General features: G+C 43.1%; 1 protein-coding gene across 2 annotated transcripts in view; it reads right to left on the bottom strand.

The window, feature by feature from the left end:
* Window positions 1–27,434, bottom strand: part of SORCS1 (sortilin related VPS10 domain containing receptor 1) — a 647,341-nt gene that overhangs the window by 316,520 nt on the left and 303,387 nt on the right. For both annotated transcript variants that reach the window (XM_040436033.1, XM_040436034.1), the window contains exon 3: window positions 22,987–23,086. In XM_040436033.1, the coding sequence (XP_040291967.1) occupies window positions 22,987–23,086 (100 nt within the window). The remainder of the gene's footprint in view (window positions 1–22,986; window positions 23,087–27,434) is intronic.

Raw genomic sequence — 27,434 nt, 5'->3', positions numbered from 1 at the left:
AGTTTCCAGAATCACAAGGCAGCAGAATAATAATAATATGAGCATTCAGATGACAGAATGTCAGGTATCTGCTGAGGACCAGGGTTGGATGGAGCAGAGAAAGGCCTTCTGCTGCCTTCAGACGTGCCGTGTACGCGGCTGCCACATTAACTGGGATACGTGGCGTGGAGCTGCATCCAATGACTTCATTTTCCTACATCTATTGTCCTGACAACAGGCTGACTACAAACAGGCAGGACTCTGGGGGTCAGGCTCCTCTGAATCATATCATGGCGGAGGAGAAGCCGAATACACAAGGTCAAATACAAAGTATCAAATACAATGTATCTCATCCAGAATCCTTCTCCTTCTTCAGGCTTCTATGAGGCATTTTTTGTCATAACCCTTATATCCTGAAATACTCAGTGCTGCTTCTATGATGTAACTCTCAGCCTGTGACTTCCTACAAGAGCAGCATGCTCCTCTCCTGAAACACTCTGTGCTGGGGTTGTCACTTTGTAACACTCCTACATGAGCCAAACACTCCTCTCTGAAAGTACCCTGCAGTGCTGGAGGCTCCACTCCTTCCACTGCTTCAGGGGGTATTCCCAGATGGTTACAGCATGTCCACAAGTGACACAAAGCCTTAGGACACACTTTGAGATGGGACCGGTATCTGTTAGACATTGATGGCTTATTCTATGGATATGTAAGGGGTTATAATGCTTTAACACTGTCTTCGAGCTACCACAAGCTTCTCTCCTGAAATACTCTGTGCTGCTGGGGACCCTTCTCCTTCCTCTACTTATCTTTCAGTCTTTGCCCTGCCACAGGATCAGCACACTCCTCTCCTGAAATACTCTGTGCTGCTGGAGACCCTTCTTCTTCCTCTACTTATCTTTCAGCCTTTGCCCTGCCACAGGATCAGCACACTCCCCTCCTGAAATACTCTGTGCTGCTGGAGACCCTTCTCCTTCCTCTACTTATCTTTCAGCCTTTGCCCTGCCACAGGATCAGCACACTCCTCTCCTGAAATACTCTGTGCTGCTGGAGACCCTTCTTCTTCCTCTACTTATCTTTCAGCCTTTGCCCTGCCACAGGATCAGCACACTCCCCTCCTGAAATACTCTGTGCTGCTGGAGACCCTTCTCCTTCCTCTACTTATCTTTCAGCCTTTGCCCTGCCACAGGATCGCACACTCCTCTCCTGAAATACTCTGTGCTGCTGGAGACCCTTCTTCTTCCTCTACTTATCTTTCAGCCTTTGCCCTGCCACAGGATCAGCACACTCCCCTCCTGAAATACTCTGTGCTGCTGGAGACCCTTCTCCTTCCTCTACTTATCTTTCAGCCTTTGCCCTGCCACAGGATCAGCACACTCCCCTCCTGAAATACTCTGTGCTGCTGGAGACCCTTCTCCTTCCTCTACTTATCTTTCAGCCTTTGCCCTGCCACAGGATCGCACACTCCTCTCCTGAAATACTCTGTGCTGCTGGAGACCCTTCTCCTTCCTCTACTTATCTTTCAGTCTTTGCCCTGCCACAGGATGCGGACACTCCTCTCCTGTAATACTCTGTGCTGCTGGAGACCCTTCTCCTTCCTCTACTTATCTTTCAGTCTTTGCCCTGCCACAAGATCCGCACACTCCTCTCCTGAAATACTCTGTGCTGCTGGCGACCCTTCTCCTTCCTCTACTTATCTTTCAGCCTTTGCCCTGCCACAGGATCAGCACACTCCTCTCCTGAAATACTCTGTGCTGCTGGCGACCCTTCTCCTTCCTCTACTTATCTTTCAGTCTTTGCCCTGCCACAGGATCCGGACACTCCTCTCCTGTAATACTCTGTGCTGCTGGAGACCCTTCTCCTTCCTCTACTTATCTTTCAGTCTTTGCCCTGCCACAGGATCAGCACACTCCTCTCCTGAAATACTCTGTGCTGCTGGAGACCCTTCTCCTTCCTCTACTTATCTTTCAGTCTTTGCCCTGCCACAGGATCCGCACACTCCTCTCCTGAAATACTCTGTGCTGCTGGAGACCCTTCTCCTTCCTCTACTTATCTTTCAGCCTTTGCCCTGCCACAGGATCCGCACACTCCTCTCCTGAAATACTCTGTGCTGCTGGAGACCCTTCTCCTTCCTCTACTTATCTTTCAGTCTTTGCCCTGCCACAGGATCAGCACACTCCTCTCCTGAAATACTCTGTGCTGCTGGAGACCCTTCTCCTTCCTCTACTTATCTTTCAGTCTTTGCCCTGCCACAGGATCCGCACACTCCTCTCCTGAAATACTCTGTGCTGCTGGCGACCCTTCTCCTTCCTCTACTTATCTTTCAGTCTTTGCCCTGCCACAGGATCCGCACACTCCTCTCCTGAAATACTCTGTGCTGCTGGAGACCCTTCTCCTTCCTCTACTTATCTTTCAGTCTTTGCCCTGCCATAGGATCCGCACACTCCTCTCCTGAAATACTCTGTGCTGATGAGGAACCTTCTCCATTCACAATATAACTCTCACACAATACGCTTGCGCACGCTTCCCCTGAAATACTCACTCATCATTCCTGCCACTCCATTCATTACGACGGAACCACCAGAAACTGCCGAGCGCTGACTCTGCTGAGTGCTGACTATCTCTGGCATTCCCATAGAGCAGGGATGGCCAACCTGAGGCTCTCCAGCTGTTGCAAAACTACAACTCCCAGCATGCCCAGACTGCCTACAGCTAGCAGCCTACAGCAGGGCATGGTGGGAGTTGTAGTTTTACAACAGCTGGAGGGCCGCAGGTTAGCCATGCCTGCCATAGAGAATAAATGAAGACGGCAGGGCTCATGCTCTACCTGCCGCTCCATCAGATCAGGGGAACGGGACCCCCGGTTTAGGATCAGTGGTGGTCCCTGCTGTCAGACACCATCCGATCAGTTAGTCCTGTGGATAGAAGATAAATTGAAGACTTAGCACAATCCCATTAATCTCGGGTGAATCTGGAAGCAAGTGTTCAGTTTCCTTGCAGCGCCACCACAGGAGGAATGAAGTATTACACATAGTGCATGTCTTTGAAGTCAATGCGTTAGCCCTCCAGAGACACTGAGGCGCTCCTCATAGACGAGGGCTTCATTAAGAGGACCCCCTCTGATTTACTTTAGGAAGGGATCGCCCCATATGCTGGAGGATTCTCCTTCTGCGTTGCGCTCGGTTTTCTCGTGTCTGTAGCAGCCGCGTTGTCTTTTTCCCCATATTCACCACCTGGGCATTAAGCAGCAGAAAACAAATAATCTCTTAGGTAATTGTTTTAGAACTTTCCCGGAGTCGACCTCCGCCCCTCCGTACGCAATGACTTTGTATCGCTCTCTACGTTCTCGCAAGATTGGAAGTCGCGGTGCCGCAGAATAATTTTCCATCTCTATGGATATAAGCAAAACACTTGGAGGGGAAGAGTAAGTTAAGCCCCGGCTGATGGGACACGGAAAGCGGCGGAATCTCGGCATGAACACAATCTGTCAACATTTGCAGAAACAACACGGGCGAAGAAATGGAACTTAAACCGCACAAATACAACGTTGCTTTAATTAACCTTCAGAGCGGCCGGTTCTTATAGATCCGACTCCTGCGAGATCCAAGCCGGGACCAGGTAACGAATGCATTACCGCTCGCTGTTGTTGACTTAATTATCTCCATACTAACATTTGTCCAAGACGCTTGAACTGATATATTACATCCGAACACCAGCAGATAAGGAATAAATAATACAAAAAAAATCCTGCAATCTCGATTTGGACAAAGAAATAGGTAAAAAATAAATAAATAAAAAATAGGAAATAATATTAAAAGTAATAATCAATACCAGGTAATGAGACATCGTTCGCCCATTACACTGACACGCTGTCCCATCCACCAGATTTTACCGTAACGCACAAATATTATATGGAGCTGAATGGGACTGTACTCCTGGACACACATCGCTGCGCAAAGAGGATACAATGTGGAAGTGGAAGCCGAGCTGAACTTATAGATGTAGCAGGGTTGAGTTTGTCATTCGGCAGGATGTTGTGGTTTCCCATAGGACTGCATAGGGCACTACTGTCTTATCCTCACTCGGCAAATTCCCATGATGCAAACTCAGCTCTGCTACATCTTCTGAACCGACTTCCAGGTCCCCTGAAAAGAAAGGGCCATGATGCAATATTGATCTCCTGGACACCATTGATGATGCTACATGTCCATGTGCTGCGACCGCCCTCATATACAAAGTCTCTACCCACATGCAATCTTCTAACACATGCAAATGATACATAAATAAAATGTATCGAAATTCATTAAAATATCATTTGGGTGAATTCTCTGCAGAGGGGAATTTCTGTTAGGACGCCTGCTGAATAAACATGCCGTGATAGAGACCGATCATCCTGGCGAAAATGTGTCAGACTCCACCCACGTCAAGGGGAAATCCGGTGAAGGTGATGTTCTGATACGTCATGGATACAGCATATGTGCGAAGACAGCAAAATTGATGACTAGGATCTCAAAAGAGCGATCGGGTACTGCACGGATTTAAATGTTTCTATCCTTAAAGGGGTTGTCTCATGCTAGACAATGGGGGCCTATGGCTAGGATATGCCCCCATTGTCTTATAGGTGTGGGTCCCACCGCTGGAACCCTCACCTATATAGAGAACGGAGCCCCGAAAGGTTCAGTCCAGTCACCACCATGCCGGCTCCCTATAGGAGTGAATGCACGGCCCCCGCTCCCATTCATTTCTATGGGGCCGACGGAAAAAATTGTGAAGCCAATTTTTAGTCCAGTTACAAATTATATTTTCCAGTGGAGAGGTGATACATGCTTCTGGCTGGAATACCCCTTTAAATTGTGTCAAATTTGGGGCGTTTTAATAGGTTTGGACCTTTTCATTTTAGAAATCAGTGCTAGTCCAAGATCACAAACTTCACCCACACGAGCTTCTCTTAGGCATCAATGACACATGACTGTAAATGTCCAGAAGCCACGAAATCCATCGACAGTGAGCGGGGGAGGAGGGGGTGCAGCTTCTCGCTCCAAACAACATGGGGGCAGCAGAGGGTAAATATCAGCACATAGAGCCTGGAGAGCCTCCAGCTAAGTAGGCACGGAGAGAGAAACTGGAGACTTAGGCCCCTTTCACACGGGCGTTGCGGATCGGGGCCGGATGCGTTCAGGGAAAATCGTGCGATTTTGACACTAAAACAAGTCAGTTTTCACTGCGATTGCGTTCCATGTTTGCGTTTTTTCCGCGCGGGTGCAAAACATTGTAAGGCGTTTTGCACGCGCGTGAGAAAAATCTGCATTTTTGGTACCCAGACCCGAACCCGGACTTCTTCACAGAAGTTCGGGTTTGGGATCGGTGTTGTGTAGATTGTATTATTTCCCTTATAACATGGTTATAAGGGAAAATAGTAGCATTCTGAATACAGCATGCATAGTACAATAGCGCTGGAGGGGTTAAAAAAAATTAAAAAAATTTAACTCACCTTAATCCACTTGATCGCGCAGCCGGCATGTCTTCTGTCTTCATCTTTGAGGAATAGGACCTTTGCTGACGTCACTGCGCTCATCACATGGTCCGTCACATGATCTTTTACCATGGTGATGGATCATGTGACGGACCATGTGATGAGCGCAGTGACGTCACCACAGGTCCTTTTCCTGTGCACAGCAAAGAAGAAGACAGACGAGATACCGGCTGCGCGATCAAGTGGATTAAGGTGAGTTATATTATTTTTAATTTTTTTTAACCCCTCCAGCGCTATTGTACTAAGCATTCTGTATTAAGAATGCTATTATTTTCCCTTATAACCATGTTATAAGGGAAAATATTAAAAATTGGGTCCCCATCCCGATCATCTCCTAGCAACCGTGCGTGAAAATTGCACCGCATCCGCACTTGCTTGCGATTTTCACGCAGCCCCAATTACTTCTATGGGGCCTGCGTTGCGTGAAAAACGCTGAATATAGAACATGCTGCGATTTTCATGCAACGCACAAGTGATGTGTGAAAATCACCGCTCGTGTGCACAGCCCCATAGAAATGAATGGGTCCGGATTCAGTGCGGGTGCAATGCGTTCACGTCACGCATTGCACCCGTGCGGAAATCTCGTCCGCGCGGAAATCTCTCCCAGCAGAGAGAAGAAATTAGGCGCAAAATCTGCAGGTTACATGTGACATTGTAGTTCACGTCTACAACTGGATTCCCCTTTCTACTGTCCACACCGGAACCACCTTTATTACCCTAAAATAAAAAAAATTAAGGAACTTTGCACATAGTGTTGATTAAAACTCTACGACCGTTTTGTGTATACAGCTCCTATGCCAATCTATGCGCTGCCATGTATTTCCACTGTGCAGCTCTCCCTGTCCTACATCTGGTGCAGGAGGCTATTAATGTAATATCACGTAATGCATGGAGCTTCTCTTCCATGGGGCCACCCATAGTCTAAGCGGAGGCTTCTGCTGGAATCGGATCCGACCGTCTCTGGAAATATTTGATTTTCAGCCTTAGGTAAAGTTATGAAAGCGTTTTGTGCAGCCTCATTGAGTGCAGGACGGGCGGCGAGGCGATGGATCTGAGTCATTTCATCTAAAAGGAGATCAATCCGTCCCTTTCCATCGTTCAAGGGAATTTTTACGTCCCATTACCTGCACCGGTAAATTGATAGTCTCCCATCAGGTGCGAGTGGAACGTGCGCGATCACAAAGATGGATGTCGCCTAATGTTTTACCCCATTAACTGAGATGGGAATTATAATGCGCTGAGTCACTGCTCAGTGTAACATTGGGGGTATAGGATCGGGGGGGGGGGAATCCCAGTACCTGGATAATCCATGAATATTACAGCGAGACGTTCGTCTATAGAGCGAGGAGTAAACTGCACAAAAAAACCAATGGAGGACAGTTACAAAGTGTCTCTCGCTCTGGAGGACCTGCCCTTTCCTTGATGTGTATGGACACCATGTAATACTTCATTTCCCCTGTGGGGGCACTGCAGGAAAACTGAACTCTTCCACGTTTCTCCACAGTTCACAACTGATCGCTGGGGATCCCAGCAAAGAGAGGCTTTCTGATGAAATGATCGAGGGACCCTTCTGTCAAGTAAGGATTGTCCACAGTGGGGGACCCCTTTAAGAAGAGTCTGCAACCACTAATTAGCCCCCAGAGTGTAGGGGTCTTTTAGACCAATGTGTCCTATAGTGGGCCCCACCATACACGGGTCTCTGGACTGATTATCAGTAATGGTGGCGCATGTCCTGACACCATTAAGGCACATGCACCCTTCTTCAGGATGCGCAGGTCTGTACCGCTGTCCAAAGTCTGGGGCTTGAATTCATTTGGGGGACTAAAGTCTGGGGTCTTAGTTCATTTGGGGGTTCTGTAGATTATGTTCTAAGTTACTGAGAGGGTTAAGAAGGGTCCAGCACTATTAGGACATTTTTTTTTGGGGGGGGGGGGGGGGGGGCGTAGGTCCATAAAACATTTCTGCTGTTCATGATTCTCAGTGTTAATGAATAATTTTACCTGATGATGTCATCAGGTCTCAGTGGCCGATCGCAGACCATCATGGCGAGGTCACTATCGAGGACACGCCTGATGATCATGGAGAATAAGTTTGCAGTGGGGTTTCGGCTTTAAAGAAATTTGGGGAAGCCTGTGTAGATAATGGCAGAAAGGGTTTCTACTTTGGAAACATCTCTACATTTCCCATTGCATACTGGCCCCAAGGAGTCCCACTGGCCATCATGGTGGTCTTCAACTCCTGCCGGCAGCGATGCAGAGACCATGAAATGATAGCGACCCTTTAAAACTCTGTGTAGATTTTCCATGACGATAAATAACACACTCAGCTCTGCTACATCTGTACCTGCATTGTGCTCCGGATAAGAACTATTAGAGTTTACAATTAATCAGATGCAACCCAGTCGAATGAGATTCTGCGCTAATGGTTGTCCTGATGTGACCTTTTTGCTGGTGGATCAGCTGCATTCGGCGCTAATGGGGTGATCGCCCGTTGTGATTGAATTGATTGAATTTAACATTTGCCGGATGCGCGCTCCCACGTCAACCTGCATTTTCATGTGGTTTGGAATTCAACTGTCAAATGGCATTTGGAGGAATGACCTTTCAAGGCCCATTCATCTGCACATCTAGAAGACTCTGCGCGAAAACAATGGCGCTGCGCGCTCATCCCTCCGTACGGACGCATTTCGTAGGCTTAATTGTCCTCAGCGCCTGCAATGAGGCTGAAAATTATTTACCCAGAATATAACTGTTGTCCACGGGCTTCATCTTCACCACATTTATGGGATGAATAAAGCCGGAGTTTGACATTTCTGCGTTAAAGGTTACGGATCTGCAAGCAGCGAAATGTACAGAAACCGCAGCGTTCCAGCTCCTAATGACATTTCACAGGTTAATCTGACATTAAGTGTTTGGATACTTTGCAAAAGCTTTGCTTAACTTATGTGATACTCAGATGCATCCAAAGCTGCAGTCAGAATTTTATCAGCACTTTTCAGGTTTTCTCGAGCCTCTGAGTCTCTTTGCTTCTACCTGCAGCCACCACCTCTGCATCTCACTGGGGGTCACACTTTGGCCAGCTGGGACCCTCAGGCACCTGGGGTGCAGTATCAGGGTGTGAGCTGGCACCAGTGGCGCCATGGCATCCCTCATGTCTGTCTTTGCCCCTGGCCTTGGTAGGTGGCCAGCTGAGTGTGAACTAAGTCTTATACTCTGATCCTTCATACACTAGGGCTGAATTAATTATGTAGTTTGCACCTCAGATTTTGCATAAAATGAAAATAATAACAGAAGAAGAGGAAGGAAGGAAAATTAAGAAGAAAAAGAAAAAAAGAAGAAGGAGAATGAAGAAGAAAGAAGGAAGAAGAAAAAGGAGGAAGAAGAAGAAGAAGAAAGAAGGAGGAAGAAAAATGAGAAGAAAGAAGAAGAAATAGAAATAGAAAGAAGAAGGAAAAAAAAGGAGAAATAAGAAGAAAGAAGGAATAAGAAGAAGAAGAAGAAGGAGAAAGAAGAAAAAGGAAGAAGAAAGGAGGAAGAAAAGGGAGAAAGAAGGAAGAAGAAGAAAGAGTGAGGAAGAAATATGAGAAGGAAGAAGAAGAAATAGAAAGAAGAAGGAAGAAAAGGAAAAAGAAGAAGAAAGATGGAAGAAAAAGAAGGAGAAGGAAGAAGGAGAAAGAAGAAGGAGAAAGAATAAAAACAAAGAAGTAAGAAGCAGGAAGAAAATGGAGAAAGAAGAAGAAGAAGAAGGAAGAAGAAAGAGAAAGAAGAAGGAAGAAAAGGAGAAAGAAGAAGAAAGAAGGAAGAAGAAGAAGAAAGAAAAAGTATGAAGAAGAAGGATAAAGAAGAAGAAAGAAGAAGCAGAAAGAAGGAGGAAGAAAAGGCACAAGGAAGAAGAAAGAAGGAAGAAGAAGAAAGAAGGAAGAAGAAGGAGAAAGAAGAAGAAAGAAGGAGGAAGAAGAAGGACAAAGAAGAAGGAGGAAGAAGAAGGAGAAAGAAGAAAGAGGAAGAAGAAGGAGAAAGAAGAAGGAAGAAGAAAGAAGGAGGAAGAAAAGAAAGAAGGAAGGAAGTAGGAGAAAGAAGAAGATAGAAGGAAGAAGAAGAAGAACGAAGGAAGAAGGAGAAAGAAGAAGGAGAAATAAGAAGAAAGAATAAAGAAGAAGAAGAAGAAGAAGAAGAAGAAGAAGAAGAAATTGATGCCTAACATGAAATTTAAGGTTTAAAAAAAAAAAAATATTCAACTTACAAAATTGGAACCATGGGCGTGGTTTAATACTAGCGGGTGTGATTTAATTCAAGTGGTATAATTGGGGGGTGTGGTCAATGGCGCTAATCTTGCTCCAAGGTTATCTAGAGTTGAGCTCTTAGGCCGAATGCACACGGCCATGGAACACGGACGCTGCACTACAGTAATACAGTGATCTATACGAGTGTATTACTGTAGTGCAGCGGCGGCATGAAGCGCACGGCGTCATAGCAACCAATGACGCCGTGCGCTCCTGCTGTCAGCAGGATGTCAGGCCGGGATACCACGGACCGCTCACGTCCGTGTTCCACGGCCGTGTACATTCGGCCTTATTCAGATATTTGGTGGCATTTTTCAGATTTCTTTAGCCTGGCCTATCGGCCGGTGTTAATAGCTGAGGCCCCGCTGTCACCGCTCCTGCGCAGGGACAATGCTCCGTGCTGTCAGATCTTCTCATCATGTGATAAATGCGCTTTTTTCCTCCATATTTCTGATGCGCGGATTGAACGCAGCTTCAAATGTTTTTCGCTTTAAACGTCCTTGTGTCCCACTGGCTTTCTATTTGCTGGAGGAGACGACATTCAGCGATTAAAGGCCAAATCCGCGTCTGCAAACAGATTCATTATTGACGGTAAATCATAATCCTACAGTGCGGAGGTCATGGCGCCATCTAATAGACGGCTGAAGCGGCCATGGATGAGTCTTGATTTATGTCACCATCCGGTGGTTTTCACCTTGTTATCCTTATACTGCCTCATCCCAGACATTGATGTCATATCACTTTCAACGTCAGATAGATGTGGGTCCCACCTCTTGGACCCGCTCCTATCTTCAAAATGGGTGCCCAAAGTGAAGGAGAGCACATTGCGCATGCGTGACCTCCCTCCATTCACAGCTATGGGAGTTCGGACAATAGCTGCGCGCCGCCATGGCTATTTCCAACACTCCCATCACAGTGAGTCGAGCGGTGGCTGCGCTTGCACAGTGGCCCCGCGCTCTTCATTCACTGGTATGAGACTTCTGAAAACAAAAGAAACTTGGCTATTTCCAGAACTCCCATAGTGATGAATTGTGTGCGCTCCTCCTTCACTTTAGGGGCCCTGTTCTGGAGATAGGAGCGGGTCCAAGAGGTGGGACCCACATCTATCTAACATTGATAGTGATATGCAATCAATGTCTGAGACGAGACAACCCCTTTAAGTACAAACCGGATTCCAAAAAAGTTGGGACACTAAACAAATTGTGAATAAAAACTGAATGCAATGATGTGGAGATGGCAAATGTCAATATTGTATTTGTAATAGAACGTAGATGACAGATCAAACGTTTAATCCGAGTAAATGTATCATTTTAAAGGAAAAATACGTTGATTCCAATTTTCACGGTGTCAACAAATCCCCCAAAAAGTTGGGACAAGTAGCAATAAGAGGCTGGAAAAAGTAAATTTGAGCATAACGAAGAGCTGGAAGACCAATTAACACTAATTAGGTCAATTGGCAACATGATTGGGTATAAAAAGAGCTTCTCAGAGTGGCAGTGTCTCTCAGAAGCCAAGATGGGTAGAGGATCACCAATTCCCACAATGTTGCGCAGAAAGATAGTGGAGCAATATCAGAAAGGTGTTACCCAGCGAAAAATTGCAAAGACTTTGCATCTATCATCATCAACTGTGCATAACATCATGCGAAGATTCAGAGAATCTGGAACAATCTCTGTGCGTAAGGGTCAAGGCGGTAAAACCATACTGGATGCCCGTGATCTCCGGGCCCTTAAACGACACTGCACCACAAACAGGAATGCTACTGTAAAGGAAATGACAGAATGGGCTCAGGAATACTTCCAGAAACCAGTGTCAGTGAACACAATCCACCGTGCCATCCGCCGTTGCCAGCTGAAACTCTACAGTGCAAAGAAGAAGCCATTTCTAAGCAAGATCCACAAGCTCAGGCGTTTTCACTGGGCCAGAGATCATTTAAAATGGAGTGTGGCAAAATGGAAGACTGTTCTGTGGTCAGACGAGTCACGATCCGAAGTTCTTTTTGGAAATCTGGGACGCCATGTCATCCGGACCAAAGAGGACAAGGACAACCCAAGTTGTTATCAACGCTCAGTTCAGAAGCCTGCATCTCTGATGGTATGGGGTTGCATGAGTGCGTGTGGCATGGGCAGCTTGCATGTCTGGAAAGGCACCATCAATGCAGAAAAATATATTCAGGTTCTAGAACAACATCTGCTCCCATCCAGACGTCATCTCTTTCAGGGAAGACCCTGCATTTTCCAACAAGATAATGCCAGACCACATTCTGCATCACTCACAACATCATGGCTGCGTAGGAGAAGGATCCGGGTACTGAAATGGCCGGTCTGCAGTCCAGATCTTTCACCTATAGAGAACATTTGGCGCATCATAAAGAGGAAGGTGCAACAAAGAAGGCCCAAGACGATGGAACAGTTAGAGGCCTGTATTAGACAAGAATGGGAGAGCATTCCTATTTCTAAACTTGAGAAACTGGTCTCCTCGGTCCCCAGACGTCTGTTGAGTGTTGTAAGAAGAAGGGGAGATGCCACACAGTGGTGAAAATGGCCTTGTCCCAACTTTTTGGGGATTTGTTGACACCATGAAATTATGATTCAACATATTTTTCCCCTAAAATGGTACATTTTCTCAGTTTAAACTTTTGTTCCGTGATTTATGTTCTATTCTGAATAAAATATTAGAAGTTGGCACCTCCACATCATTGCATTCAGTTTTTATTCACGATTTGTATAGTGTCCCAACTTTTTTGGAATCCGGTTTGTATATGATTGCAGCACAGACAAGGTTATTTACATGGTCCAGAGACTAGGTGATTGCCTTCTGGTGGTCGGTGGAGATAGATGGCACCATAATGTTGTACTGCTCAACAACAAAAAAAAGGGAACACTTAAACAACACAATAACACAATGTAACTCCAAGTCAATCAGACTTCTATAAAATCCACCTGTCCAGTTATGAAGCAAAACACTGATTGTGGATCCATTTCTCCTGCTGTTGTGCAAATTGAACAGACAACAGGTAGACATAATAGGCCAGGCATGGCCAATCTGAGGCTCTCCAGGTGTTGCAAAACTACAACTCCCATCATGCCCGGACAGTCTACAGCTATCAGAAGAATGAAAGAAAACCGGCACTCCCAAAAATCTTTGCTGGTGATAGATTTATTGGTCACTCATATGACGCGCGGTGTTTCGGCGCTCATAGGTGCCTTTTTCAAACAAGAAGTGAGCAGCAGTATACTGCTGCTCACTTCTTGTTTGGAAAAGTCACCTGTGAGTGCCGAAACGCCGCGCGTCATATGAGTGACCAATAAATCTATCACCAGCAAAGATTTTTGGGAGTGCCGGTTTTCTTTCATTCTTCTGATTTTGGGATTACCTCCACACAAACCGAGCACCCCTCAACTAGTACGCTGTGCCGCCTGACTTCATTACACAGTCTACAGCTATCAGCCTACAGCAGGGCATGGTGGGAGTTGTAGTTTTACAACAGCTGGAGAGCCGCAGGTTGGCCATGCCTGTGATAGGCAATTAGCAAGACAACCCCTATAAAGGAGCGGTTCTGCAGGTGGTGACCACAAACCATTTCTCTGTTCTCATCCGTTTTGGCTGTTGTTTTTGTCACTTTTGCATTTTGCTCTCACCCCTAGAAGGTAGCACGAGGAGTTGTCTAGAACCCACAGAAGTGGCTCAGGTAGTGCAGCTCATCCAGGATGGCACATCAATGCGAGCTGTGGCAAGAAGGTTAGCTGTGTCTGTCAGCACAGTGTCCAGAACATGGAGCAGATACCAGGAGACAGGCCAGTACATCAGGAGAGGGAAACAACCCAGTGGCAGGACCTCTACCTCCTCCTTTGTGCAAGGAGGAACAGGAGGAGCAGTGCCAGAGCCCTGCAAAATGATCTCCAGCAGGCCACAAATATCCATGCATCTGCTCAAACTGTCAGAAACAGACTCCATGAGGGTGGTCCTCTGCAAACTTGAGAAAGGCTCTAGTTCAGAGCCGAAATGTTGCATCACATGGGTGAATAAAGAAAAACCTTTTTCTGTGGATCCCAGGAGTGCTGTTCGTTTTTCCATATATATATATATATATATATATATATATATATATATATATATATATATATATATTTATTTTTAGTAATTACACATTTATTTTGTGCCGTACATTTTTTACAATTATTAAAAAAAATATTAAATATATAAATTTAATCTCTATTTCTGAAATGTTTCTGCCAGGATTCAAACTCCCAACCATGTACATTTGAGGCAAGGATTTTAACGACTACACTATACAGCTACATGTTAACCTGCACAGAAATATAAAATAAGTCTTCTGCTGAATAGGAATACTCACTATATCATAAACTACTATGAGGTTTTTCTGACACAGTTTAGCATTCAGCTTTATAGCTGAGTGGATAAGGTCCTTGCCTCTAATGTACAACATTGGGAGTTCAAATCCTGGCAGAAACTTTTCAGAAATTATATTTAAATACACTAGGTGTCCCCAAGCACTGACTCCCTATATGGATATAGCCATATATGGAGTCAGAGCAGGGACTCCTAAGCCAAACTAGAGTCCTGACACCCTCCCCTCTTCAGAGCAGGGGGTGCCTGGGGTTCACCCATTAACTTCCATTGTGCTCGGTAGAACACCCGAGCATAGCATAGTGTTCCACACAAGCACTTTGGTGCTCGATCAACACTAGTAATAACCAGTGAGCGCCGTCCTCTGCAGTGAAGGAAAGCGCTTACTGGTTATTGTCTCGCTGCCTCCCTCTTCCAGTCCCGGAGCACCTCTCCAGCAAATGACTGACTTCAGCGGTGAAACACTGCTTGTGGCCACATCACCACTGAAGCTAGTCATTGGCTGGAGAGGAGCATGTGACTGTACCCATAGCCAGCCGCATGTGAACAGCACGGGGACCGGAAGGTGGAGACAGCAGCAGGGAGCAGGTAGGTGTGAATCTTCTGTTTCAAGGCCATGCTGCAGGAATGTGTCAAAAACCATTACAATGCACGATATTCAGGACAATTACTGAGAATAAGTCTTCATAGGAGCGCTGATTCCTGACATCTGGCGGTATAATCGTGCCGCTGATCAGCTGATAAACAAGCAATCACTCATTTGTCAGCTGATTTGCATGTTTTATCAGGATGAAAGATGTACGATTATTGTCAGCACATCTTCCCGTGTAATCAGGAATGTGCTGCCAACAGAATGAGGGAGGAATGACTGTGGTAGCGATCATTTCTCCCCATTCACTTTGCATCGGCCTGTGTAATAGGCTGATGCAAACAAGTGCTGATTAACTTTTTTCTTTTTTTTTTTTCGGCCCCTTGAAATAGAGCAATGCGACAATGCGGCCCCCAGACCAAAAAAGGTTGTGCACCCCTACTCTAAAGGAACAACTTTTAGCAAATGAAGCAGTGGAAAAAGGTTTAGGCGGAAACCTTTCTGTCCTGTGTGGGGGGCCTGGTTTGATCCTTGCTATGGGGCCCTTACTTCTCTATGTACGCCATTGCTTATAGCAGAAATACATCACAAAGAAATCTGCCTTTTATTATTGCCTTAAAGGGGTTGTCGAGGATTAGAAAAACATGTGTGCTTTCTTCCAAAAACAGCACCACCCCTGTCTGCAGTTTGTGTGCGGTATTGCAATCCTGCCCGATTGACTCCTATGGAGCTGAGCTGCAATACCCGACACAACCCATGGATAGGTGTGGTTTTATTTTTGTAAGCCATGTTTTTTTAATCCTGGAAACCCTTTTAAGATTTCTGCTGCGGCTTGCCGTTTGCACTGACGCAAAATTGGGTCGTGGATTTAACCCTATTCAACAGGGTCCATCCGTGTGTGGCTACCTTAGGCATTTTATGCAGCAACTTTTTGTTTTCTGCAAAGCAGAATTCAAATCCACTTGCAGAAAAATCTGCACTGTATGAACAATGGCACAGATCACCATTAAAAACAATAGGCGGCTGTTGAAGGGTGTGGAAAAAATACCAAATTGCCCATCAAATAATCTGCTATGTGAACACGCCCTTTCAGAACAATGAAACAGATAGTTTATGGTAATGAGCATTGTGTGGTGAGCTCCTCTAGCTTAAAAAAAGGGACACCAACCATTCAAAAAATACTCTCAAATTTAGTAAAATAATTAGTGCTGAGCAAATGGAAGCATCCGAAGTGGAGTTCGATCCGAAGTTTAGGAACAATTTGATCAGCTGAGAAGCCGAAGTTTCCTTGTACTTTTTTCAAAAATGTCTGCTGCACGTGTTACAAAATGAAAGTAAGAAGCCCAGGAATGCGAGATCACCCATAATGCCGTGCAGTCAGCCAATCTACCAATAGCCATCCCCTGTGATGTCACAGCCCTATAAAAAGGCTCATCTGACACAGTCTCCGCCATTTCACTGTGAGCTGAGCTTAGGGAGAGACGTGGCAGGCACTAGGGACAGTGTTTCAGAAAACTTTTAAAAGAAGAATATTGGATAGGGAGAGTGAAGGGACAGTGTAGGGAGATCGTAGGGAGAGTTTTCAGACACTGTAGGGAGAACATAGGGAGACTACAGGGACAGTGCAGGTTGAGAGTAATCGCCGTCTGCATCTTGTTGAACTGCTGACACAATCACCGTGAATATTTTAGTTGATATATAGAATTACTGTGCCTCAGTATTAAAGGGCGGTGTAATATATCGCCGCCTGCACCTTGTTTAACTGCTGAGACATTCATACGTTACATTGCTGGTAGATTTACTGTACACTATGGCCAGCAGACAGTTGCCTGGGCCCTCCAAAGTAACCGCTGCATCTCCCACCGACCCGCACCCCCTCTCCAGTAGTCAGGGCTCGATAACATCAGCAGGAGGAAGCTGTCATTTCTTCCTATCGGGTGTGTGGGGGGGGATGGAGCTTTCTTCTTGTGTCACTCCAGGAATGCCCTATGAACGCTTTTCTCTTCTCTTTTATCGGTTCTTTAGATCCAACCGCCGGTTACCTGCTGCTCCACGAGGTCCTCTTCATATGTAGTTTCATGAAGCAAGGGTTAAAGGTAAGTATAACTTTAATTATTAGGTAAAATGTGTATATTGATCACTATTGGCCCCATGTGGCCTCATTATGTAATTTATATACTGTATGTGGACCCTTTTATATTTCTTCTCAGTCCATTCTGAAAGTTCCTGATTGTTTGTGTTGTTTTCAGAGCATATAGTGCGGGGGCATTTTTGGTTTTGCGTTTTTGTTTTTTCCTTGCAACGTTCAAATAGCCATAACTTTTTAAATTTTCCATTCCTATAGCTCTTTCTGAGGCTTGCTGTACCAAGTGGCTTCTGATTAAGTGGAGTTAAAGAAAAGGAGTTTAAGACAAGGAGCAGGAAACTAAGGTTGGATAGAATTTCCTTGTGTGTTGGTGGTTTGATTCTAGCTAGTCCTTCAACTACAGCAGACAGGGTCTAATTCTAAATCATATTTACTGTTTTACTTTTTTACTGTTCATCCCCATTAAACAAGTGCTCCATGGACAATGCTACCAAGTGTGTGTCCTGTGCAGTGTATGCATGCCTTGAAGAGCCGTTTGAGGGTGAATACATTTGCACTAGATGCAATCATGTTGCATATTTGGAAGCCCAGATCTTGGATCTAAATAAGAAGCTTGAAATACTTATGGGCTTTGCAAAATTGGAGAGAGGCTTAGACCTCACTGTGCAGGCGCTGACTGGGGTCAGTGAAATGGAGGGGGGTGGAGGAGGGCAAGATCAGGACTATCAGATCAGCAGTTGGGTTAATGTAGAAAGAAGGGGTAGAGGGAAAAGTGACAGGGAGGCTAGCCCTGAGCTGGCACACCCTAGTAAATATGCCTGTTTGGCTGATATTAGGGATGAAAGCCCAGGGCCAGCAACACTGCAGCATGGCATTTCTCCTAGCAACCAGGAGGATGACCGCTGCAGGAAGGATGTGAAAAGGAGTGCAGCAAAGGTCAGACAGATGCTGGTGGTAGGGGACTCTATTATTAGGCGGACAGACAGGGTCATCTGTCTCCGAGACCGTGAATGCCGAACAGTGTGTGGTCTGCCGGGTGCTCGGGTTCAGCATATTGTGGATCGGATTGACAGATTGCTGGGTGGGGCTGGGGAAGACCCGGCGGTCATGGTACACATTGGCACCAATGACAAAGTCAGTGGGAGATAGAAGGTCCTTACAAATGATTTTAGGGAGCTAGGTGAGAAGCTCAAGTCCAGGACCTCCAAGGTAGTGTTTTCAGAAATACTACCAGTGCCACGAGCGTCACCAGAGAGACAACGGGAGCTTAGGGAGTTAAATAAGTGGCTCAGAAGCTGGTGCTGGAAGGAAGGGTTCGGGTTCATGGAGAACTGGGCCGACTTCTCTGTCGGTTACAGACTCTACAGTACGGACGGGCTGCACCTCAATGGGGAGATGGCAACTGCCCTGGGGGAAAAATGGTTAGACGGCTGGAGGAGCTTTTAAACTAGGATCTGGGGAGGGGTCATACTAATAAGGGGGTAGATAGTGTAGATAGAGAGTGGGTTATAGAAGGGGACAGTGGGGATTTAGTGGGGGCTGGGGTTAGGAAAGTAGGGAGAAAACTGGGCAGAACTATACATTTATAAAAAATAAAACTGCTGGTAACAAGAACCTGTTACATACAGAAATAAACAAAGGTAACCCAAAAATCCCGGATAATCACTTTACAGGTAATAGTAATTTAAAATGTATTTTCACAAATGCCAGAAGTCTAGGTAGAAAAATGGGGGAGCTGGAGGCTGTGGTACTAGAAGAACACGTAGATGTAGTTGGTGTGGCTGAGACATGGCTGGACTCTTCGCATGACTGGGTTGTTAATATTGAGGGTTTTACACTATTTAGGAAAGATAGGGTCAATAGAAAAGGAGGTGACGTGTTCCTGTATGTGAGGAGTGATCTGAAGACAAGTGTGAAAGAGGCAATTGTGGGTGCGGATGGTGAGGATGTGGAAACCTTATGGGTGGAAGTTCAAAGGGATATAAACACTGAAAAAATAATACTTACTAATGTAATCTATAGACCCCCAAACATCACAGAAGAGATAGAAATGCAACTGTATAACCAAATAGAGCGGCTGCACAGGCGGGTACAGTGGTCATAATGGGAGATTTTATCTTCCCAGACATTGACTGGGGTCATGGTTCTGCCTCAACTGCAAAGGGGAGAAAATTCCTCAACTTGCTGCAGGACCACTTTATGGGGCGGTTTGTAGAAGCTCCCACTAGGGGCGATGCTCTGTTGGATCTGGTAATTTCTAATGATGCAGAGCTTATTGGTAATGTTACTATTCGCAAAACACTAGGTAATAGTGACCACAATATAATTATATTCCCCCTAAACGATAAGAAGCAAACTCTGTCAGGCAGAGCAAAGACACTGAATTTCAAAAAGGCTAATTTCCCGGGGTTGAGGGCAGCATTTCAGGGCATAGACTGGGAGCAGCTACTGTCACATAATAATACTCAGGATAAATGGGAGAGCTTCAAATCCACATTGAGTAATTGCACTAAAAAATGTATCCCTTTAGGTAACATGTATAAACGGCTAAAATTAACCCCCCCCCCCCCCCATGGCTTACAGCTACTGTAAAAAGAGCAATAAAAGACAAAAAGAGGGCATTTAAAAAATACAAATCTGAGGGGTCAGCTGTAGCGTTTGAAGATTACAAAGGGCTTAATAAAATCTGCAAAAAGGAGATAAAATTAGCAAAGATACAAAACGAACAGCAGGTAGCAAAAGAAAGCAAAACAAATCCCAAAAAGTTTTTTTTAAATATATAAATGCTAAAAAACCTAGGTCTGAGCAGGTAGGTCCCCTAAATAATGGTAAAGGGGGTAGTCACTGAAGATAAGGAAAAGGCAGAGTTCCTAAATAGGTTTTTTAGCTCTGTATATAGAAAAGAAGAGAAAGGAGCTGATATCTGTGGCGCCGGGGCTGTTAGTACATCCAGTGATATACTCAATTGGCTAACTGTAGATATGGTCCAAGAAAAGTTAAATAGGGTAAATGTGAACAAAACTCCGGGTCCAGATGGATTACACCCAAGAGAACTTAAAGAGCTCTGTTCAGTCATTGCTGTGCCCCTGTTTATAATTTTTAAGGATTCTCTAGGGACTGGTACAGTGCTAAGTGATTGGCGCAAGGCAGACGTGGTGCCCATATTCAAAAAAGGATTAAGGTCCTCCACAGGTAATTATAGACCAGTTAGTTTAACTTCTGTTGTGGGAAAAATGTTTGAAGGAATCTTAAGGGACTATATACAGGAGTATGTGACTATATATAATATTATAAGTAATAAGCAGCATGGGTTTGCCAAGGACAGAAGTTGTCAGATTAACCTGATTTGTTTTTATGAGGAGGTGAGTAGTAGCCTGGACAGAGGGGCGGCTGTGGATGTAGTGAGGTAAGTAGAAGTCTGGACAGAGGGGTGGCTCTGGATGTAGTGTTTCTGGATTTTGCAAAGGCTTTTTTATACTGTCCCTCATAGATGCTTAATAAGTAAAGTAAGGTCTATTGGCTTGGAAAGTATAGTTTGTATTTGGATTGAAAACTGTCGGAAGGACCGTGTCCAGAGAGTTGTGGTCAATGATTCCTATTCAGAATGGTCCCAGGTTATAAGTGGTGACCCCAAGGTTCAGTGTTGGGTCCTCTATTATTTAATTTATTTTTTAATGATATTGAGGACGGGATTAATAGTTTTGCAGATGACACTAAACTGTGTAGAACTGTACAGTCTATGGAAGATGTCCATAAACTACAAGCTGACTTGAGTGATTGGGCATCAACTTGGCAAATGAGGTTCAATGTGGACAAATGTAAAGTTCTGCATCTTGGTAGTAATAATCTCCGTGCTTCATATGTCCTAGGGGATGTAACACTGGGAGAGTCAATTATAGAGATGGATTTGGGTGTCCTTGTGGATGGTAGATTAAATAACAGCACATAATGTCAATCAGCTGCTTCTAAGGCCACCAGGATATTGTCATGCATTAAACGAGGCATGGACTCGCAGGGCAGGGATGTAATATTACCACTTTACAAAGCGCTGGTGCGGCCTCATCTGGAATACGCAGTCCAGTTCTGGGCTCCAGTCCATAGAAAGGACGCCCTGGAGCTGGAGAGAGTACAGAGGAGAGCGACTAAACTGGTAAGGGGCCTGGAGGGTCTTAGTTATGAAGAAAGATTTAAAGAATTGAATTTATTTAGTCTTGAGAAAAGACGTCTAAGGGGGGAGATGATTAACCTGTACAAGTATATAAATGGGCCGTACAAAAATTACGGCGAAAAGCTGTTCCATGTAAAATGTGCTCAAAAGACAAGGGGGCGCTGCCTCCGACTGGAGAGGAAAAGTTCTGTCTCCAGAAGCGTCAAAGCTTCTTTACTGTAAGAACTGTGAATCTGTGGAATAGACGTCCTCAGGATGTGGTGTAAAAAACATAAATGCTTATGAAAACGTGTAGAAATCTGAGTCTCACTTCCTTCTGGGATTCACGTCCCTTGAACTTGATGGACGTTTGTCTTTTTTCAACCGTATTAACTATGTAACATGTGAGGGCTTATTATTTGGGGAATAAGTTTTACTATTTAAGGGTACCATTCAATTTACCATGTCTATTACTGGAAAATGGGCAAAAAAATAAATTCATTGTGGAGGGGAAAAAAACCTTTGCACTAAAAATGTCATAACATCCTTATGGCGATACCAAACTTAAATGTATATTTTTTGGATCTACTAATTTAAAAAAATAAAAACCTTTAAAAAAAGATCTAATTTTTCTTTCCATCACCAATTTCTGACAGATATAACTTTTTTATATTTCACTCTACAGAGCTATATGACGGCGTTTTTTTGCCGTACAAAATTGAGATTTTATTGGTACAATTTCTGTGGTATGTATGACTTTTTGATCACTGTTATTCAATTTTTTGGGGGGCAGGAACATAGCTAAAGGCTCCTAGACCCTGGTGCAAGAGCTCAGCTTGGGTCCCCCTTACCTCAGTGCTTTGTGGTCAGGGGCAGGGGAGCACATAGCCTTTGTGCTGCCTGAGGTAAAAATTAAAGCTGCAAGTTCTTGACCTTACCCCTTCCCTCCAGCCAGAGGTGTAACTGGACCAGCATGCACTTTCTATAATACCGATGTCTTCTTATGTGGCACAAGGGTCTTTGGGTCCCCTCAGGCTCCTGGGCTCTTCACCCCCTATAGCTACACACGTAAAAGTTTTGATGAATATTTTAATAGTTCAGACAATTTAAAACGAGGCGATATCTAACATGTTTTTTTTTTTTTGTTTATATATGTTAATATGTAAAATTGGGAAAGTGGGGTGATTAAAAGTAAAAAAAAAATGAATGGGAACAAAACTGAAGTGTTTTTTTCCGTTATTGAGACCCTATGATGGATCTCAATACTGCAAAATATTAATGCTAGTGTGAAAGTAGCCTCCAGATTTATCATTGAGACTTTTTTGAAAACTCGCAATAGTCGCACTCCAGGAGGAGGTGGAGGAGGAAACGGGAGGAGCTTTTCTAGACACATTTTTTAGGTTTAAGGATAAGACAAATTTATCAAGTAACATGAGACATTTGATAAATATGGCATAAAGTACAACAACGGAGAAACAAGCAAAACTGAATTCAGATGTCCCCCTGATGATAAATGCCCCCCCCCCCCGCAAGTCTATTTATACAGAAAAGAAATAACACAACGTAAAGTGACAAAATAAAAAAAACAAAGTAAAGAAAACTCACACACGGCAGATTATACAGAGAGGGGTCTCACTTAATTCTCAGGACGGTAGGAACTCATTATCGGAAAGTTGGGGAAGAAAAAAGGAAGACAAAGTAACATTTTCATCAAGAGGAAAACCTAAAGGGCCATTTTCCTTGTAATTGAGTGTCAGAGTAAATGTGGAAACCTCCAGAAACATCTATTTATGGCCCCACTTCCGAGATCTTAACGAGCCGTTCTATCAGCGGCGCCCGGGCACACGGAGAATTGCTTCCACGTCCATTTGTTTTTCTGCAGCCGTTTTTTCCCTCCAGTCATAAGGTTTGTGTCAACAGTAATAGACTCCGGGAGCAGAGAAGGTTACTCAAGCAAAGCCGCCCAAAATAACAGCATGTATTTATGGGGTATTCTCACCTTACGCTTGTTTGTAGGGCAGACATAAAGGTAGCTCAAGATTGTTTTTAATCCGACTTTATCATTCAGCTTCTCGTAAGTCGTCCCGTAGTCTGTCGACCTGAAAACAAAAGAAGAGCGGAATTACAACCCGAGAGAACGTGTCCTGTATGTACAGAGCGGAAAACCAGGAGCTAACGACTCTTCATAGGAGCAGTATTATAGTAGTTATATTCTTGTACATAGGAGCAGTATTATAGTAGTTATATTCTTGTACATAGGAGGCAGTATTATAGTAGTTATATTCTTGTACATAGGAGGCAGTATTATAGTAGTTATATTCTTGTACATAGGAAGCAGTATTATAGTAGTTATATTCTTGTACATAGGAAGCAGTATTATAGTAGTTATATTCTTGTACATAGGAGCAGTATTATAGTAGTTATATTCTTGTACATAAGAGCAGTATTATAGTAGTTATATTCTTGTACATAGAAGCAGTATTATAGTAGTTATATTCTTGTATATAGGGTGTAGTATTATAGTAGTTATATTCTTGTACATAGGAGGCAGTATTATAGTAGTTATATTCTTGTACATAGGAGCAGTATTATAGTAGTTATATTCTTGTACATAGGAGCAGTATTATAATAGTTATATTCTTGTATATAGGAGCAGTATTATAGTAGTTATATTCTTGTACATAGGAGGCAGTATTATAGTAGTTATATTCTTGTACATAGGAGCAGTATTATAGTAGTTATATTCTTGTACATAGGAGCAGTATTATAGTAGTTATATTCTTGTACATAGGAGCAGTATTATAGTAGTTATATTCTTGTACATAGGAGCAGTATTTTAGTAGTTATATTCTTGTATATAGGAGCAGTATTATAGTAGTTATATTCTTGTACATAGGAGGCAGTATTATAGTAGTTATATTCTTGTACATACGAGCAGTATTATAGTAGTTATATTCTTGTACATAGGAGGCAGTATTATAGTAGTTATATTCTTGTACATAGGAGGCAGTATTATAGTAGTTATATTCCTGTACATAGGAGCAGTATTATAGTAGTTATGTTCTTGTACATAGAAGCAGTATTATAGCAGTTATATTCTTGTACATAGGAAGCAGTATTATAGTAGTTATATTCTTGTACATAGGAAGCAGTATTATAGTAGTTATATTCTTGTACATAGGAGCAGTATTATAGTAGTTATATTCTTGTACATAAGAGCAGTATTATAGTAGTTATATTCTTGTACATAGAAGCAGTATTATAGTAGTTATATTCTTGTACATAGGAGCAGTATTATAGTAGTTATATTCTTGTACATAGGAGCAGTATTATAGTAGTTATATTCTTGTACATAGGAGCAGTATTATAGTAGTTATATTCTTGTACATAGGAGGCAGTATTATAGTAGTTATATTCTTGTACATAGGAGCAGTATTATAGTAGTTATATTCTTGTACATAGGAGGCAGTATTATAGTAGTTATATTCTTGTACATAGGACACAGTATTATAGTAGTTATATTCTTGTACATAGGAGCAGTATTATAGTAGTTATATTCTTGTACATAGGAGGCAGTATTATAGCAGTTATATTCTTATACATAGGAGCAGTATTATAGTAGTTATATTCTTGTACATAGGAGGCAGTATTATAGTAGTTATATTCTTGTACATAGGAGGCAGTATTATAGTAGTTATATTCTTGTACATAGGAGCAGTATTATAGTAGTTATATTCTTGTACATAGGAGCAGTATTATAGTAGTTATATTCTTGTACATAGGAGGCAGTATTATAGTAGTTATATTCTTATACATAGGAGCAGTATTATGGTAGTTATATTCTTAACCATATTTCTTTTTATTGAGTATGGTAGTTATATTCTTGTACATAGGAGCAGTATTATAGTAGTTATATTCCTGTACATAGGAGCAGTATTATAGCAGTTATATTCTTGTACATAGGAGCAGAATTATAGTAGTTATATTCTTGTACATAGGAGCAGTATTATAGTAGTTATATTCTTGTACATAGGAGCAGTATTATAGTAGTTATATTCTTGTACATAGTAGCAGAATAAATGTAAAAATGGAGCTGGTGGGACTGACAGTGAATTAAAACTGGGACATTGTTGGAGCTTTCATAATTAGATTGTATTGTTATGTTCAATTAATCTTGAAGCACACTGAAATAACTTTTTAAAAGTTTGGACAACCCTTTTAATTGTTGATAGTCTGGTAACTTTTATAAGATAATACCACATCAGGTGGCCACGTCTTTGATCTCCTCTGCAATTCTGACTTCCTCTCACCACCCTTGTGCATTTTAATGGCTTTGGTCAGGTTTGTGTTCGGGTCCTGGTATTTTGAGGAGTAGAAATACTGCTACATACTTTACATTTTGGCCTCCAGTATACCAGAACCCTTGACTGGAAGCAAAAATTCAAGGCAGCGTGAAAGGAATCTAGCAAATGTTTTTGAATGCCAGTTTTATTATTAAATTATATAAAATAAAAAAATAATAAAAAGTAAAACATAAAAAAACTTTTTGAAAACTTCAGTTTTATTTATATTTGATACCTCACTCATCGATTTTCTCACAACCTCCTAACATCTTTATTCAAGTCTCCTCCCAAAGTCTGACACCTACGACTAGAGCTCATAATTTAAAGTCAAGAATAATCCGACCGTATTAAGCACGCAAGGTATTAGCAAGAGTCCAAAAAGCAAACTTTTATTAGAAAATCATTAGTGGGAGTTCTTTTGTGAATAAAATTATCTATTCATGCCGGAGCTGAAATGCAACCTTCCGGATAAAGCTGGGATGTATAACATTACAACCGCCAGAGACACAATTTTATCAAATGTTTAAGACCCGCTGGTATTTAAATTACTTCATTATGAGGCGCTGACAGTTTTTACTATTCCTGTTGCAAATGACATTTCTAACACAGTAATCTTACTTGTTCTGCTCAGGCAAAGCCGCCGAATCCTATTAGTTTCTCCCCTCACCTGCGCTATACAAAGGAACGTAGAGCTGGCAAATATAAATTTGTCTATAAAATGTTCCATGACTTTCCTTCAAGAAGTCTTAAGAACATCGATTATATATCTTTTGAGATAAAAGTGAATAAGGATGATTTTAACTATAAAGGAGATGGAGAGAAGAGGTTTGTGGGATGGGAGGGGGAATTCAAAGATTCAAGAATTATTTTTAATTTTTTTTTCATGTTTTGGAAAGTTTTTGGAATGTAATTGTTGTAGGAGCTTTAGCATTGTTTACCTGGAAACAATATGATCTACAGGGTGGGCCATTTATATGGATACACCTTAATAAAATGGGAATGGTTGGTGATATTAACTTCCTGTTTGTGGCACATTAGTATATGTGAGGGGGGAAGCTTTTCAAGATGGGTGGTGACCATGGCGGCCATTTTGAAGTCGGCCATTTTGAATCCAACTTTGGTTTTTTCAATAGGAAGAGGGTCATGTGACACATCAAACTTATTGGGAGTTTCACAAGAAAAAAAATGATGTGCTTGGTTTTAACGTAACTTTATTCTTTCATGAGTTATTTACAAGTTTCTGACCACTTATAAAATGTGTTCAATGTGCTGCCCATTGTTTTGGATTGTCAATGCAACCCTCTTCTCCCACTCTTCACACACTGATAGCAACACCGCAGGAGAAATGCTAGCACAGGCTTCCAGTATCCGTAGTTTCAGGTGCTGCACATCTCGTATCTTCACAGCATAGACAATTGCCTTCAGATGACCCCAAAGATAAAAGTCTAAGGGGGTCAGATCGGGAGACCTTGGGGGCCATTCAACTGGCCCACGACGACCAATCCACTTTCCAGGAAACTGTTCATCTAGGAATGCTCGGACCTGACACCCATAATGTGGTGGTGCACCATCTTGCTGGAAAAACTCAGGGAACGTGCCAGCTAGATGAACAGTTTCCTGGAAAGTGGATTGGTCATCGTGGGCCAGTTGAATGGCCCCCAAGGTCTCCCGATCTGACCCCCTTAGACTTTAAAACCAAGACGTTAAAACCTTAGACATTAAAACCAAGCACACCATTGTTTTTCTTGTGAAATTCCCAATAAGTTTGATGTGTCACATGACCCTCTTCCTATTGAAAAAACAAAAGTTGGATTCAAAATGGCCAACTTCAAAATGGCCGCCATGGTCACCACCCATCTTGAAAAGTTTCCCCCCTCACATATACTAATGTGCCACAAACAGGAAGTTAATATCACCAACCATTCCTATTTTATTAAGGTGTATCCATATAAATGGCCCACCCTGTATAATGAATTATAACATGGGCATCGGGGGTAATTGTCCCAGGACCTCTGCCACCCTGCACCTTTTATATGATGATGCGAGCCATGTGTACACTATATGGAACTACTATAATATGCACTCTATGGCAGTCTATGGTAAC

Source organism: Bufo bufo, chromosome 6 (assembly GCF_905171765.1).
Source record: "Bufo bufo chromosome 6, aBufBuf1.1, whole genome shotgun sequence".
Lineage (NCBI taxonomy): Eukaryota > Metazoa > Chordata > Amphibia > Anura > Bufonidae > Bufo > Bufo bufo.
Note: the sequence above shows the minus strand (reverse complement) of the source record. Positions and strands in the feature narration are given on the sequence as shown.